Raw genomic sequence first — 18,632 nt, forward strand, 5'->3', positions numbered from 1 at the left:
CCTGGCAGAATCTGTGCCAACCCTAGGATACAACAAAGTGACTATGTCTAGAATTTACAGAATGCATCGAAAATCTGTCCAGTAAGTTTAAAAAATCACTTCCCAATGGTGCCTCCAGCACACCCGGTACCTAAGCTGGGCAAACAGCAAGGGCTGAGTGTGCTCTTTCTGGGTACACGCCCGAGCCAGGCTAGAGAGAAAGCAGGCACATTCCTCAAAGGGTGAGAAGCTGGATCCCATCAGGGGTGGCAAAACGCACGGAGAAGACATTCCCCAAACACTGAGAAGGTTATTTGTGTGTCACTCTTACCATCCATCTTCACAGTTATAAAGACGGGCTTGGACTGGATCTCTGCCTCCTTCTGCCAGGAACCTGTGGGTGACTTCACCCATGGAGTCACGGAGCAGTAGTAGTTGCCAAAGTCCTGGTCCTCGGAGCCATGCACTTGCAGCAAGAACTCCAGCACGCTCATGCGCTCCAGGCTGAGGCTGCTCTTCCAGTCCCTCTGGGCCGTGTTCACAATCCCCTTCCGATCCAGTGATGACAGGAGGACGGGCGCCTTGTCCAGGCCGAAAGAGTGCACCGCAAACCAGGACACGTCAAAGGCCATGTCGTCTACGGATGACCAAGCCAAAACCCTGGGATCAGTGGCACAGGCAGAAGAAGTTCCAAGTATGGATAACACACCTCAGGTGGCGTGAGTGGTGAAGAACCCGCCTGCCTAATGCAGGAGACATAAGAGACTCCGGTTTGATCCCTGGGTTGGGAAGATCTCCTGGAGAAGGGCACGGCAACCCACTCCAGTATTCTTGCCTGGACAACCCCATGGACAGAGGAGCCTGGCAGGCTATACTCCACAGTGTCGCAAAGAGTCGGACATGACTAAATCGACTTAGCAGACATGCAGCCTGACTGGGGGCCGGCACGGCTCTGGGGACCTTAGGTGTCCCCGAATCCTCTCAACAACCGTACATGAAGGTACAGTCACATTTTCTAATCTCTGGAGGGACCCATTAACCTTGTTTGAGATCACACAGCTGGGAGGTTGCAGAGCATGTGGCTTAACCCAGGAGTTCAACTGCAGAATCCACCCTTTTAACCAGGCCACTGCCACCACCCAGCTAAAGGAACACAGCCCCAAAATGTCTCCTCTACAGAACACGCGATGGAAAGCTGGTGTGTGGTGACATAGACCGCTCTCTCCCCCAAAGAAAGCAGGGTCCTTCAGCATTTCAGGCAGAAGAACCCAAGACTGGAAGGACACTAGTTGTAAGCGACAACACAGACATAAAGTGAATCGTTCAAAGACTCTGGATGATTTCAATATCTTTAGATCATGAAATTTTTGCACCTTGTTTTATGTCCCTGGATATGTTCCAGTGTCTCCTAGTTTATAGTCTATGGGAACTTGAGTAGAATTTGTATTCTACTGTTGCGTGAAAATTGTATAAATCTTATTTATGTTGAATTGGCTCAAAAAAAAAAAAAAAAAGATACAAGCTTTCAGTTATAAGATAAATAAATACTAGTGATGTAGTATACACATGATGACTATAGTTAACACTGCTCCATGATGTATATGAATGTTAAGAGAATAAATTCTAAGAGTTTTCATTACAGGGAAAAAAAACCCCACTTTTTTGTATCTATGTGAGATGAGAGATGTCCACTAAACTTATTGTGATAACGATTTCATGATGTATATAAGTGAGATCATTATGCTGTGTACCTTAAACCTGTACAGGGATGTATGTCAATTTTATCTTAATAAAACTGGAAGGAAAAACGGAAAAAAAAAATAATAAAGTGAATCGTACAAAATGGAGAGTTGTAAACAGTTTAGATTTTATCGTTCACTGTGATTTTTTTCTCCCCCCTGAAGTGCTTAAGTTCAAAACAAGAGGAAAAAAATGTCAAGCTGAGAAAATTGAACATGGTTTAACAGTCCCAGTGAGTAATGCTGTGGAATCGTAAAGTACTCTGCAAAATTAAGGTTCTAACAGCCTCAAATAAATTAATGTGGGCACAAGAGTAAGACGACTTTGGCACAAGTGGTAATTCTCATCGAACGTGGAAATAAGCCTGCACATCCTAAGCCTCTGACCTCTTCTGCTGACAGTTACCAAGTGATACCAGCTGTGTCAGGTCTGAGAGTCGCCCAGCAGGCAAGAAAGCAGGCCACAAACACTGCTTTATCTTAAATTCACTTGACAAGACTTTCTATACAAATGTTAAATGACACAATTTTTATTAAACAAAAAGTAACATCCATTTAGTAAAAATACACTAATAACCTCAAAAAGCACATTATAAGGCAAATAAATCATATTCAGATGCTTACACAGAGAAAAAGAATGTAAGCAAAATTAAAAGCAAGAATTTTTTTCTTTTTTTGGGGGGGCCACGTCTCTCAGCTTGTGGGATATTAGTTCCCTGACCAGGGATAGAACCCTGCAGTGGTTAAGCATGGAGTCCTCACCACTGGACCACCAAGGAATTCCCCCAGAGAATTTCTACAAAACTGTTCAAATGATAATTCCTTTTCAACTCACAATAAAAATGTTAAGTGCTAAGTTGCTTTAGTCCGTGTCCTACTCCGCGATCCTGTGGATTGTAGCCTGCCAGGCTCCTCTGTCCATGGGATTCTCCGGGCAAGAATACTGGAGTGGGTAGCCTAAGATGTTAATGGCCATAGACAAATCTCAGCTCTACATGTGATGCCAGCTCTCTACTCTGAGACACCAAAATATCATTTTTTTCCTTCCCATCAACCCACCGAGGCACTTGAGCAAAACGTTTGAGTGTTCCCAGCGTGCAGGCCATCTCTTGCCAAATGACCAGCTCCCTGAGGGCAGAAGGGCATGTGGTCAATGTCCTCACATCCCGGCCAGTGCCTGGGCAGAGCAGATCACTCCCAGGTCCTCAGTGAAAACCGGCTGTGGGCTGCTGTCACCTGCAGGCGCTGGGCGTTTCTGAAGGCAGAGAGTCACAGCTGTGTCCATATTACTTGTGCCCGGACTCTAACCCCCATCCAGCCATGCCTTACAGCATGGTGGCCAGGCTGTAGAGCCAGGCTATTTCAGGCTACAGTCCTAGCTCTCATCAGCCATGTGACCTGGGTGAGTCACTTAAGTTCACAGTGACTCAGTTTCCTCCTCTCTAAAAGGAAATTACAATAGCACCCAGGGTTAGTCAGCTGTATAAAATGCTTAAAATAGCACCTGGGGTGTAGTAAGTGCACAGTAAAAGGTGGCCGCCATGAACATCCTTATCTCCACAGTTCAACATACACACTCTGTACCAGGAGATGCCCCGACAGGAAGGGCACTCCTGCCTGCAGCAGATGTTCCTGGCACCCTGCCCTGACCAGCGGGAGTGCTGGGCCCCCAACTGCTCTAGGTGTCGGCTGCTAAGCTCTCACACCTGAACCCTTCTCCAGAGGACCGTCCTCAGCTGACAGAAGCCACCTCCAGGAGAGCCACCCTGGAGGTGAAGACACGCTGCCCCTCCCCAGCCATTCACTGCGGACAATGACTAACAACTGCGGAGGCTAGGTACAACAGCCTTAGCTCAACAAGGTCACACTCTATGGCATAATCCATGCTCTGGAGCGCCCCATAGGGACTTAACACTTGTTCTGAATTCAGATCTCTGCCTGGCTTCTTTCCTAGTTCTACCTTAATTCCCTCAGTCCCTCGTAGTTTCCTCCTGAGGGCACATCTTCAATTAATCACTCGTATGCTCGTCTCAGGCTTTGCTTCTAGGGAATCTGACTTAAGACCCCGCCTCTAAAGAGCTGTGATCCTCCCCATCCCTCCCCCTGTGTTGGCACTCGGCCCAGTTGGGCCACATGTCCTTTCCAGAAGAGAATTCCTTCATAGCCCATAGGAAACGTGAGGAAAAATGAAACCACAACTTGTATTTAATTATTCAGAATCTTCTACCATGCAGTCCAAGAGTGCAAAGTTCTGGAAAATTGTGATGTGTAAGGTAACAGCTACCTATAGCTTTTGCAATTACATTGGAGGGAAAGACTTATGTTAAGGGCACAATTGGTGACCCATTAATTTATGAGAAAGACATTTAAATGTTACATTTTTGTATATTTATAAATGAGCTTAAAAATTTTTTATAAATAGAAGGATTGTGGGGGAGGGATAGTTAGGGAGGACATATACACACTGTTATATTTTAAATGGATAACCAATAAGTACCTAGGTGGCTCGTGCGCAATCATGTCCAACTCTGCAACCCCAAGGACTGTAGCCCACTAGCCTTCTTCGTTCATGGGATTCTCCAGGCAAGAATATTGCAGTGGACCTACTATATAGTATAGGCAACTCTGTTCAATGTTATGTGGCAACCTGGATAGAAGATGACTTTGGGAGAGAATGGATACATGTATATGTATGGCTGAGTCCCTTCACTGCTCACCGGACACTATCACAACATTGTTTGTTAACTGGTTATACGCCGAAACAAAATATAAAGTTTAAAAAACATTTTTTATAAATAAATTTTAGAGGCAAAAATAGTATTAAATCATTTCAACTTTTGCAAAGTACCTCTCTGCTCCCCCTTTCCTGGCAGCCTCCATAGGAGTGGTGGCTCCTTCCTGACTACAGAGGACAGAGTTGACTGATCTTTGTTTTGGATGGGTTTTTTTTTGTTTTCTTTTCCTTTTCTTATGTTTTCCATAAACCCCCTTTTTTTTTTTTTTTAACCTCTAAAGCTCAATCATATTTAGGTTCCCTGACAAGAGTCAATTTTGGTATCAATCAACGTGTGTAGGGTTCAGTAAACTGCAGCCTGCAGGTCAAGCCAGCCCACCACCTGTTTTTGTAAATAGTTTCACTGGAACACAGCCAGGCCCATTTGTTTGTTCTCTTTGGCTGCTTTCCCTCTATAACAGCAGAATAGAGTAACTGCCTCAGAGATCATCTGGCCCACAGAGCCAAAAAAAACTGAAAATACTCCCTACCTGGGTCCCTTACAGAAGAGGTTTGCTGACCCTGAGCTAGACGCACCCGAACCTTCAGCTGGGGGCCATGCGGGAGTCAGACCTCAGGAGCTTCTGCTCCTGTTGGTCACACAAGATCAACTACAGCCCGCCCTGTTTACAGACAGCTTGCCCTTAACACAGAATGAAGACCTGCTTCATTTCCACTCTAGGGCCACATGTCCAGTGGTTTCCACCAAGAACTCAGTGATCTCTGCACAATCTGGCCTTTTCAAGGTGCAAAGCTGTGTGAGGTCATGGCTCTGCCTGTGATGGAGAAGGCAGTACAAGACACCGGAGGTCAGAGCATGGGCAGCCCCTAGGCAGGGAGTCAGGGTCTCCACAGGCTCTTTAGAAGGCAGAGACACACCTGCATACATTTAATATTCTTTCAAACCCTGAGGATCTAAGTGAGAAGCACAGCAATTCATACTAAGGGGGCCAAACAGAAAAGGTATGAGGTTGCTGGCCCACAACTCTTGGGCATCCTGTTGGCAGTGCTAATATTTTATGCAGAGAAAAGATTTACAAAGATTTCCTAAAAGTTTAAACTGCAATAGCATACCCTGGTTACTTGCCACTCACTTACTCTGCTTTGTATTTCTCCAGTGTTAATCACTATCTGATACTACATATATGGTGATTTCTTTCTTGTCTGTTTAATAAACTAGGCTGCAAGCTCCATGAAAGTAGACATAGAATATTTTGATCATGCCTCTCTATTCCCAGTATCTAGAACAGCATCTGTTTATAGGAGTTCAATAACCATCTGAAGGAATAAACAAAAGACAAAACGGAAGGGAGCTGGACTCTGCCAGTGGGTTGCAAACCAGCTGGAATTAGCCCCTGAAGTGGCCACTGGATCACCATGAGAACTTGCATTCAAATGTCTGGCTGTGTTTTCAAACCATCTAACAGATAGTGGCATCCATTTTAACAAGTCCTCAGTAAACATCTACTGAATACAAAGGACCGAGCTAGGCACTTTGGGAATAAATAGCCAATCCAATCCCTGACCTTCACATTTGTAACACAGTGGGGATGATATGAGAAACACTTAAATAAAGCAATATGAGGAAGGGGAAAGGATGGAGAGAGGTACCTGGATCCAAGGCTACTCCTTCGACAGTGATGATACAAAACAATTTGATGAGATCTCCCCGGATGACCGACGGCGTGTCCGAATGCACAGAGGCATTGAATATAGGACCTGGAAGAAAGTAACATCACTTCATGATCCTCTTTCACACTTTTGTTTAAATCCCATTCTTGGTGCACAAATGTGCATCTAAATGTAGGCTCCCTTTCCTTGGAACTGGGCGAGAAACCCACAAAATAATAGCTTTTTAAGGATGTTTTTCTTCTCTTCAGAGAGACGTGAATAAGTACTTCCATCTGGGCTTCACCTTAAGATTCCAACCACAGTCTCATTTCGAGACCACCCCACCTCCCATCCTGGTACAGTCGGGGATGTTTCTGGCTCCACACAGTTCACTTCCAGGCCAGAGGGGCTCAGGCTGTTACGAGGCTGACATCCAGTAGGGAGACGGGCAAGCCAACAATGATGATGTTGCTACGAGGTATGGCTGAAGGCGATTACAATCTGCTGGGGGAAATGGAGGCAGCTTGGAAACTCCTTTTAAATACCACCCAGACAGGACCTGTCCTGCCTGCTATACTGGAATCCTCCCTCAATACCCAGTTTACTTTTATAAACGACCCCTTTCCTTCTCCCAAAGGCCAGAAGATGGTTCTACACAAACCATGCTGACTTCTCATAGTATTACTGATTCACTGCAAGGCAGGGCTGTTTCAAGTTTGTAAGTTGTAAGGTAATGAGCATATGTATGGGCAAGAAAATATGAAGGGTAAAGTAAAAATAATTTTGGGCTATAAGTTAATAATATTTACCATAGAGTCAGTTGGATGCATTTGGCTGTTGGGATAATTATCATTGTGCTGTTTCATTACTAGGCACAAATAAATGACTTATTATATTGAAAAAAGGTATGCCTTGTATGGAAGAAACCTGTAGCTCCAATCCCCTCCTGAGGCAGAGAAGGGCTAAGTACTGCATTCTTTGGTTTTAACCCTTTGACAGCTTACTTTTGAGGTGAAATTATTAAGCAGCTTTAAGCCAATTGATCCTAAGAGTTTAATAGTTACTGTATCCCAATTCTAACATCTAGGAATAGGCAAGCCTGAAGACGATTCCAGAATACCAATGCTATGAGATTTCCCTTGTGTTTTCTTGAAAGTAAAGATAGATGGTCCTGGACACTGATTCTGAAACTCATTCGAAGCTAAGAATACAGATGTAACTACCTTTAAAATCAGATTATCAGGAAGGAAAAGGTACTTTTTAACATCCAAAAGAAATGACTGTAAGAAAGAGAGTAAAAGGTCATGTGAACCAATGAGGCAAAGAATTGAAAAGGCTATACTTTTATTTCAACATAAGTAGTAAGATGAATTCAACAGAGGGCTTTTCTAACACCAAGTTCATGAGTAATGTGTGTTTTGCTGGGAGAAAGGTGAAGGATGGTTGTAGAACATGGAAACCTTGAGGCGTCAGACAGCTCTGGTTGGTTCTGCTGAGCACTCAAATTGGGCCTACGGGATGGAGAACACAATAGAATGGCAGTTCCAGGACATAGGGAATGGGATGAAAGGGAAAAGGACAAGGAAACCTGCCCCACTTCTGGGCATCATGTCCCTCAGTTAACTCGGCTCTTGGCCATGGTTTGCTCAGGTCCTTACCACCCTGGATTTGCTCTGTTTATAGCAGTGAGGTGGGAAAGGATTAAGCCAGTTGCTCTGAGTTGGCTCAGTGGTGATGACTCGGGGGACTTCATGCCATTTATGGTCATCTGTGAGGACAGGTTAGTAGCAACCATGGTGAGCAATGGGGACTAAACTTTTTTCCTCTGACAAGAAATTTCATGGTTAAAAATAGAACTATACTATGGGGCTTGCTTAAAGCATTCCAGGCACCTTCTCAGAGAACACAAGATAATAAAACACAAGGAGAGCCTCATAATGGATTTCGGTTCCTCTTTACTTAATTAGAAACAGCAAAGAAATGTGGACATATTTTCTTTACCTAATTTGGACAAATTTCCCTTTCTTTCCATTTCCCAAGAACCCCAAAATGCCTTCTGGATCACAAGTTACAGTTCTCATTTCTCCTCGTGGCCGTGGGAACAAGAGAGGATCTGTGCCATTCTCACCACACAGACGAGGACCAGGGAAAAGGCCTGCATTGTGAACTATTCACAGCAGTGGATCTCCTTCAGACGAAATCAACAACTCACTGTTAATACGGGTCATTATCCCAGGCTTAGAAATATTTTTATTATGGTCAATTTCTGGGTAATGCTGCTTTTGTGAGGGGATGTGTCTGGTTAGCTTCACAGATGACAGATTATGGCACAGTGAATCTAAGTGAACAACCAGGGCCACTACATGTCCCCAGATTTCTATCTGTAGAGTACACGGACCACTTAACTTTTAAATACAAACATTGACACAAACCATGCTCCAACTCTAGCCCCTAAGCAAAGGCTATAAAGGACAGTATTTCTGTGAAAGCCAAAACTGCAGACCATCTGCATGTCATCAGTAGGGAAATGGTTAGCCAAATTCTAGCAGGTGTAGGCATTAAAGTTGGTATTTACCTATAATTTTTTATAACATGGAAAACGCTTATCTTATAATGTTAAAGTGGGGGAAAGCAGGTCATAAAATTGCATATACAGCCTGATTTCAAAGTCATGAAGAAAACATGCAAGGGAAAAATTCTAAGATAACAAATACCACTAATTAACAGTCTCTGGTAAGATGAAGGGTGATTGGGTGATTCCTTCTTGTATTTTATTATATTTTCAAACTTCTCTATTAAGAAAAATGTTATTATTATTCTTTTAACATCAAATATTAAATATGTAACATCATCACATTTAAACCACATAACCACATTTAAACCCCAGATACTTAGAGTCAGAAGATGTCACAACTCAGTAAGGCCCCTTGGGGAACACGGTCCTTATACCAAGAGGTAAGTGTCCTGAAAACAGAGGACAAAAAGGTAGATACCAGGAAAGATCTCTTTGTTACATGTATTTTACTGTGTGCCGATGACTTTTAGGAAGTGAAAGCTCTTCAGTATCAAGTCAATATTCTCGTGGAGCTATTCAGGGCTATTGCAATGTGCTGGGTGTTGGATTTGATGCAGCTCCTCTTAATTAAACTGTGAACCCATGACAACTCCATGAATTTAATAAAGCAAAAACCTTAAGCAGTCTATTCAACCTGTAAGCTACAGTGATTTTATCTGTTACGATGAGATTTAAAGAACTCAGTAATAGATTCAATACCCATTCCTCACCTAGAAATACATATAAAAGATTTTATGTCTCCCTTCTTTCTCATAATAGTTTTAAAGAAACATCAAATAACAAATGTAAAACAAAATGGAATAAAATCCTATAGACAATAAAAACAGATAACACAAAGAACAAAACCCACATAATCATCTGAATCTCAATAGTCAGAGAAAAAGCATTTGATAACACCCAACACTTATTCGTGATAAAACACTCAACAGATTAGGGATGAAAGAAAACTTCCTCAACTCAATATTTGCTGTCTATGAAATGCCCATAGCTAGCAAGATACTTAAGGGTAAAAGGCACTTAACTGGAAAAATTCCCTCAAGATCAGGAAATAGACAAGGATGTCCTCTTGTGCCACTACTGTTCAATGCTTTACTAGAGATTCTAGCCAGGACAATTAAGCAAGAAAAGTAATTAGAAGGCATTAAGGAAAAGACCCTGATGCTGGGAGGGATTGGGGGCAGGAGGAGAAGGGGGCGACAGAGGATGAGATGGCTGGATGGCATCACCGACTTGATGGGCATGAGTTTGGGTAAACTCTGGGAGTTGGTGATGGACAGGGAGGCCTGGCGTGCTGCGATTCATGGGGTCGCAAAGAGTTGGACACAGCTGAGCGACTGAACTGAACTGAACTGAAGGAAAACTGAATATAAGAAGTAAAACTATCTCTATTTGCAGATGACATGGTCCTATATTTAAAAAGCCTAAGCCATCAACAAAAGCAACAACAACAAACTATTAGGACTAATAAACAAATTCAGCAAGGTTGCAGGATACAAGATCAATGTATAAAAGTCAGTTCAGTTTCTATACACTCGCAATGAATAACCTGAAAAGGAAATTAGGAAAGCAATTAATTTACAGTTGCATCAACAATAAAATACCTAGGACAAATTTAATGAAAAAAGTTCAACATTTGTATGCTGGAAACTACAAACACCATTGAAAAATTTTAAAAGACCCAAATAAGGGGAAAGACATCTCATGTTTATGGATTAGAAAACTATATTGTTAAATAGTAATACTCTCCAAACTGATTTACAAATTTGGCACAATCCCTATCAAAGTCCCAATTATCTTTTCTGAAAATATTAATGAGCTGATCCTAAAATTCATTTGGAAATGCAAGCGGCCCATAAAGCCAAAACAATTTTGAAAAAGAACAAAGCCAGAAGAGTCACACTTATTTCAAAACTTACTAGAAAGCTATAGTAATGAAACAATGTGATTCTGGTACAGGAAAAGATAAAAGGATCAACAGAATAGAACTGAAAGTTCAGAAATAAATCCTTTTTTTTATGGTTAAATGACTTTTGACAAGTGTACCAAATTCAATGGGGGAAAGAATATAGACTTTTCAACAAATGGTGCCAGGACAACTAAGTGTTCACACACAAAAGCATAAAGCTGAATCCCAACTTCATACCACAAACAGAAATTGACTCAAAATGGATCATAGCTCTGAATGTTTGGGCTAAAACTGTAAAACTCTTAGAGGAAACCATAGGTGTAAATCCTCACAGTCATGGATTAGGCAATGGTTTCTTAGATATGACACCAAACCCACAAGCAACAAAAATGAACTATAGATAAATTGGTCTTCATCAAAATTAAAAACCTGGTGCTTCAAAGGACACAATTAAGAAAGTGAAAAGACTACATACAGAATAGATATTTTCAAATCATGTATTTTGTTAAAGGACTTTTGTATTCAAAGTATGAAAAGCTCCACTAGCCAACAATTAAAAAAAAAAACAATTAAAAAAGAGGTAAACAGTATGAATAGACATCTCTCCAGAACATATGACCAATAACTATTAGTATGAAAAGATGCTCAACATCAACAGTCATTACGGAAATACAAATTAAAACCACAATGAAATACTACTTCACATACACTTGTTGTTGCTGTTTGGTCACTAAGTCGTGTCTGACTCTTTTTATGACCCCATGGACTGTAGCCTGCCAGGGCCCTCTGTCCATGGGATATCCCAGGCAAGAATACTGGAGTGGGTTGCCATTTCTTCTCCAGGGGATCTTCCCCAACCCAAGGATCCAATCCTCATCTCTTATGTCTCCTGCACTGGCAGGCAGGTTCTTCACCACTGAGCCACGAGGGAAGCCCTCACATATACTAGGTTGGCTATAATTTAAAAAAAAAAAAAGATGGAAAATAACAATAACTAACCAGTGAGAATGAGGACAAATTGGAACCCTTACACATTGCTGGTGGGAATGCAAAATGGTGCAGCTGCTTTGGGAAAATATTTGGCAATTCCTCAAAGAATTAAAGAGTTATCTGATGACCTAACATCACTCCTAGGTGAGAAATGAAAACCTAACGTCTACACAAAAACTTGTACACTAACGTTATGTCAGCATATTATTATTCATAATGGCCAAAAGATGGAAACAATCTAAAGGTCCATCGACTGATGAACAGCTAAACAAAATGTGGTATAGTCTTACACTGGAATATTATTCAGTGATAAAAAGGAATGAATTATTGATACATGATATGATAGACCCTGAAAACATAATGCTAAAGCAGAAGAAGATAGTCACAAAAGCCCACATATATGTTTCAAATCATATGAAATGTTTAAAAAGGCAAATCTATATAGAGAGAAAGTAGAATAGTGGTTGCCAGAGGCTAGAGGTAGAGTTAGGAGTGATTATTAACAGGTACAGAGTTTGCTTTTTTGGAATGATTAAAAAGTTCTAGAATTAGATACTAGCAATGGTTGTACAATATATATCTGTGAATATACTAAAAACCATTAAATTGATATTTTGAATGGGTGAATTTTATGGTATATTAAGGCTTATTTCAATAAAGCTATTATAAGAAAATAAATGAGACACTTGTATTTTCTCTGTTCTTTCCAATTCCAAGGGTCTAAAATCAATATTCACTCTTTATTAAAGGTTGAGAGATTATTAGATGCCAGAACAACAACACAACACTGTAAAGCAATTATCCTCCAATTAGAAAATTTAAAAAAACAAAAAAGAGATTATTAGATGCCAGAAGATTATTTCATTATACACTATAAAAAGTTACAATACAAATACTAATATAAAACAAACTTTACTAAGATTTAGTTTACCTTTAATATAAATGCAATTCAACAAATATCTTGCATTCATTGTACTGATTCAATTAACACTTGAATCTTTATAGGTGAGTATGATTTTATACATTTAGAAATTTCTAACTGGAATCCAGGGCAGATTTAGTGAAAACACTCAGTATTAAACTCAACAGTGATGATCCTTCACTTTGATATTCTAAATAAGATTGGGAATCAAAAATTTTTACATCATCCTCCTGCTGAAACACACATAGATTTGTCAGAGGAGCTTAATGAACTACACAGATGAATAAGAAACATTTCCATTTGAGAATATGTATACATGCTATTAAAAAAAAAAAAGTAGATCTTCCCAACTTAAGGCATAAAAACATTTGACTTACCAAGGATAAATCATTCAGAACAGACACCAAAATGCTCCTGTTTTAATTAACCCTCTCACAGATGAACACTGCTAATAATTACTCTTAACAAAGCAGATCGACAGACACAGTCACACATAGAACCACAGCTCTGGAGACTCGACTAATTGGAAATCTTTTCTTAGTCCAAAGGCAAAGGTGAGGCCCAAGGTTGGGCTGCTCACCGGTGTATGGAAATACTGCTGTGATAAGACCAAGAATAGCACCTACCACCTTCAGTCCTAGGGACCTCCAAGAGTGAAAGCCATGGGCTGGATAAAACGTGGGTCTTAGCTTTGAATCTTTCACTCTTGGCAAGTCATTTAATGCCTCTGGAGGCCCGGTTCCCTCTTTCTTTATACTCTGCCATGTTCCCTGAAGGAGTTATATAGCTGTGTGTCAACTGATCTGTTTTAAAAATGAGGGGGTTGGCTTTCCCTGGTAGGCCAGTGGTTAGGAATCTGCCTGGCAACACAGGGGATATGGGTTCAATCCCTGGTCTGGGAAGATTTCACGTGCCGCAGGGCAACTAAGCCTGTGTGCCACGACGACGACTGACCTGTACCTGAGCCCTGAATCCCAGCTCTAAAGCCGGGGAGCTGCAAGTACTGAAGCCTGCGCGCCTACACCCTGAGCTCTGCGACAAGAGAAGCCACCACAAGAGAAGCCCGCACAGCGCAACTAACTGGAGAACAGCCCCCATTCTCCGCAACTAGAGAGCCCGTGCGCAACAAAGACACGGCACAACCAAACGCAAACAAATAAATGCTTGGGGAATGAATGCGGGTCAAAGTAAAGGTAGTAGGTTCACACAAAAATCTGCACCCAGATGTTCACAGCCGCATTACTCATAATAATCAAGAACCGGAAACACTCAAATGTCCATTAGCTGATCAGTAGATAAACAAAATATGGTATACTCACATAATAGAATATTATTCAGTCATAAAAATGAAGTGCCAATGAGAATTTCTTTTGCATTAAATGCTCAAGTAAAAAAAGGAGAGAATATGTGGTTTTCCTGAGTTTGATTTTTTTAAATCAATCAGTAGTATTTGTAGTTGTGAGTTACACAGGTTTATGTGGAGAGAGCACAGTTTGCTATAGCCACCAAAAAAAAAAAAAGTCTTGCTAACACTTCCCAAGCACTTTGAAATTCCTAAACTTATTTTCTGATATAGAAAATGTGGTATTTACTGGCATTATTTTGCATTTCTCAAGACAAAAATAACACTAAGTAAAAGTTATGTGTAAATTTGATTCACAGGTACTTTAAAGCTGCAAATGAAATGAAAGGTCCCCAATATTCAGACAATGATATTTTCTTTTTCTGACTATGAGTTTATATCTCATTTATTTTATAAATGGTTTAGTTAAAGCAGGCTTCAATGGTGGCTCAGATGGTAAAGAAGCTACCAGCAATGCAGGAGACCTGGGTTCAATCCCTAAGTTGGGAAGATCTCCTGGAGAAGGGAATGGCTATCCACTCCAGTATTATTGCCTGGAGAATTTACTGGACAGAGGAGCCTGGTCCGCTACTGTCCATGGGGTCACAAAGAGTCGGACACAACTGAGCAGCTAACTCTCCCTTTCTTCTTTAAAGCACTGTTCCTTTTGACATTAAAGTTTTCATTGTACTACATTTTTCATGTAAGACCATATCCAGAACTGCATTTTTACAGTGCTTTTTCCTCTCAGTGCTGCTAAAAAGAAAAAGCAGCTAACATTTTGAATTTACAACATGCCAAAGATGACACAGAAATTATTACATTTATTTTTATTCTTGTTAAAACTCTGTGAGCAACATTTACCAAGATAGCATGTTAAATTACTGGCATTCTCTGGGTACTAAATAAAAGGCTGCAACTCTCTTTAACAATATATATATATATAAAAAATTCCCTAGCGATCCAATGGTTAGGATTCTGTGCTTTCACTGCTGAGGGCACAGGTTCAATTCCTGGTTAGGGAACTAGGATCCAACAAGCTGCAAGGCACAACCAAAAAAATATAGAACAAAAAAGAAAAAAAAAGTAATTAAAAAAGAAAAAAAGAACAAAGTACTGATACATATTGCAATGTGGATGACTCTTGAAAACATGCTACATGAAAAAAGCCAGACACAAGGCTATGTATTACATTCCATTTATGTGGAATGTCCAGAATAGGCAAGTTTACAGAGACAGAAAGGAAGTAAGCGGTTTCCAGGGGACAGGAGGTTGGGGAGCAGAGTTGGGGGTGTTGGGGGGGCGAGGGGGAGGACTAAAGGGTGTCAGTTAAGGGTGCAGGTTTCTATTGATTGTAATGAAAATGTTCTATAATTGATAGTGGTGATGGTTGCACAACTCTGTGAATATACTATACATTTATATTTATAGTGCAGTATGAACATTGGGTTGGCCAAAAAAGCCTGTCTGGGTTTTTCTGTAACATCTTATGGAAAAACTTGAATGGATTTTTGGCCAACCCAATACTATAGTATAGTATTTAAATACTAAATATACTATAGTATAGTACATTCTCTGTTGGATCAGTGGTAAAGAATACTGCAGCACATGTAGGAGACTAGGGTTCAATCCCTGGGTTGGGAGGATGCCTTGGGGAAGGAAATGGCAACCTACTCTAGCATTCTTGCCTGGGAAACCCCCATGGACAGAGGAACCTGGTGGGCTACAGTCCATGGGTTCACCAAGAGTCAGACACAACTGAGCACATATATAGTGTATTTAAATACACAGTATATATTTAGATGGGTAAATTGCATGGCATGTGAATTACATCTCAATTAAGCTGTTTAAAAAAAATGAGGCCACTGGATCAAAAGCCCACGGTCTCTTCCAGTCTATCTATGACTTACCAAGTTTCCCTGCTCACCTGAGGTCTGGAAGTCTATCTCAATAGGATTGGAGAGACTGGTTGCTGCTTCTCGCCACAGGCTGCCCCTGACAGGAGACCAGGCTGTCACCACACAGCGGTAGAGGCCTGCATCTGAGACCTGAGTCTGGTACATTCGATAGCGAAATTCATCTTCCTGCACTTTCTCCAACACAACACCATCCACCCGCGAGGCATCTGTCCAGTTCTCCAGCTTCACCACGGAATCCTGGTCCAGGGAGATGATGTACTTGGTTTCATTGGGACTGGAGAGGTCCCCAACGGGTTTCTCAGCCGTGATGAGAACAGAGTAGCGTGGCGACTTAATATTTTTGGAAGACACTTTGCAAGTCATCTCAAATGTATTTCCAGCAGCGAAGAAAGGCTTGGGCTGCCTTGCCTTCACCACAAGCACGGAATCTGCAATGAAGTACCAGAAAGATGTGATTTCTAACAGGATTAGCTAAATGGATATGCATCTGAAAGCACAATGTCAAGGAAATAGAAATTTATTTGTAAATTGCCACACAATACCATTTAGGAAAATCTGGAAACTCAGAAAGAAAATAGCGTGTGTCAGGAAGCAGGCTGAACACCACCACATTGGAGGAGGCAGAGCAGCCTGCTTCAATTTAATAGGTGTGAGAGGACAGAGGATCGATGGCTGAGAATTTGCTTTGAAGGATTTTCTTGAGAAGCCTTGAGAAGTCTCACCCAGAGTGAGAATTTAGGAAGCCCCCACGGATGTGAGCCAGAACTTGCTTCTAGTGAAGTGGGGAAGATGCAGCTCTAGGCATTGCCACCTGCCTCTCCCCACTGGGGCTCCCCTGGGTGCAAGGATGGTAGCAGAGCAAGTGAGAAATGGGTTCTACTGCTGTTTCACCATACGATGGTAACATTATAGACAGGTCATTACTAACATGACTGCAACATACACATGTAGATCTGTGTATAAAGATCTGACTGCAAAGATGCATAGTCATTTCCAGAGATGCAATTAAAATTTAATTAATTTTAATTCTGAACCAGCATCCAAGGCTACTATCTTAAAGGTTTAAGTGTGTTACTTCCTGTCTGTCAGGAAAAAAAAATTAATCTCTAAGCATACACACATTAGAATTCATCTATATTATAATATTAATAGCTCAATGCCAGGCACTTGGAAGATACCTAAATGTTCGCTGAGTAGATAGATAAATGAGTTAAATACAACCCTTTTACCCTTTAATGATATAATTCTGTAACCCATCCAGTTACAAAACAAAATTTTTATGCTGGGGTTTTCTGGGGAATAGTTGTTCCACCAAACTATTAGGACACCATGTATGTTACAGGGTCTCTCCAGAATTACTGATTCCTGAGGTTCCACTGAGTCATTCACATTCTTTCTTGGAGGTTCAATTTGTTAGATTAGAAGAGAGCACTAGAGGTTAAACAGGAAAAGAGTCCGAGGACTGTGTCCTCAGGCATCTAATGTTTGAGGGTCAGGAAAGTAAAAAGAAATCAGCAAAGGAAGCTGAGAAGAGCTCAAGGTTGGAGAAAAGCCCAGAGAGGATGGTGTCCCACAAACCAAGGAGAAACCAAAGTATTTCCAAGAAGAGGGAAAGATCACTGTGGTAAATCCTGCTAAGTCAAGAAAGATGACTACCCATTAGATTTTGCAGTATGTCACTCACTAGTCATCTGGGTCAAAAGCCAGATGAGAGGAGATTAGAGAATAGGAGGAGAGAAAGTGGAGACACTGAGAACAGACAAATCAAAGGAAAGAAACAGAAAGGGGTAAGCAAGGGGTGTGGAGAACAGAAAGACGGAGGTGGGGGAAGCAAGATCAAGACTCAGTTCAGTTCAGTTGCTCAGTCATGTCTGACTCTTTGCGACCCCATGGACTACAACACGCCAGGCCTCCCTATCACCAACTCCCAGAGTGTACTCAAACTCATGTCCATTGAGTATGTGATGCCATCCAACCATCCCATCCTCTGTTGTCTCCTTCTCCTCCTCCTCCTGCCATCAATCTTTCCCAGTATCAGTGTCTTTTCAAACGAGTTAGTTCTTCGCATCAGGTAGACAAAATATTTGAGTTTCAGCTTCAGCATCAGTCCTTCCAATGAATATTCAGGACTGATTTCCTTTAGGATGGACTGGTTGGATCTCCTTGCAATCCAAGGGGCTCTCAAGAACCTTCTCCAACACCACAGATCAAAAACATCAATTCTTTGGCACTTAGCTTTCTTTATAGTCTAACTTTCACATCCATACATGACTACTGGAAAAACCATAGCCTTGACTAGACGGATCTTTGTTGGCAAAGTAATGTCCCTGCTTTTTACTATGCTGTCTGGGTTGGTCATAACTTTTCTTCCAAGGAGTAAGAGTGTTTTAATTTCATGGCTGCAGTCACCATTTGCAGTGATTTTGGAGCCCCCCCCAAATAAAGTCTGTCACTGTTCCCACTGTTTCCCCATCTATTTGCCATGAAGTGATGGGACCAGATGCCATGATCTTAGTTTTCTGAATGTTGAGTTTTAAGCCAACTTTTTCACTCTCCTCTTTCACTTTCATCAAGAGGCCCTTTAGTTCTTCTCTGCTCTCTGGCATAAGGGTGGTGTCATCTGCATATCTGAGGTTATTGATATTTCTCCCAGTAATCTTGATTCCAGCCTGTGCTTCATCCAGCCCAGCATTTCTCATGATGTACTCTGCATATAAGTTAAATAAGCAGGGTGACAATATACAGCCTTGATGTACTCCTTTCCCAATTTGGAAGCAGTCTTTTGTTCCATGTCCAGTTCTAACTGTTGCTTCCTGACCTGCATACAGGTTTCTCCAGAGGCAGGTCAGGTGGTCTGATATTCCCATCTCTTTAAG

At 41.3% G+C, this 18,632-nt stretch overlaps 1 protein-coding gene across 1 annotated transcript in view; it reads right to left on the reverse strand.

Annotated features, from left to right (window-relative positions):
• PTGFRN (prostaglandin F2 receptor inhibitor) overlaps window positions 1-18,632 on the reverse strand; it is an 83,997-nt gene that overhangs the window by 4,885 nt on the left and 60,480 nt on the right. The window contains exons 6-8 of the mRNA XM_043459758.1: window positions 15,765-16,184; window positions 6,103-6,210; window positions 311-616 (exon numbers count right to left, since the gene is read on the reverse strand). Coding sequence (XP_043315693.1) covers window positions 311-616; window positions 6,103-6,210; window positions 15,765-16,184 — 834 coding nt within the window. The remainder of the gene's footprint in view (window positions 1-310; window positions 617-6,102; window positions 6,211-15,764; window positions 16,185-18,632) is intronic.

Source organism: Cervus canadensis, chromosome 2, assembly GCF_019320065.1.
Source record: "Cervus canadensis isolate Bull #8, Minnesota chromosome 2, ASM1932006v1, whole genome shotgun sequence".
NCBI classification, from domain to species: domain Eukaryota; kingdom Metazoa; phylum Chordata; class Mammalia; order Artiodactyla; family Cervidae; genus Cervus; species Cervus canadensis.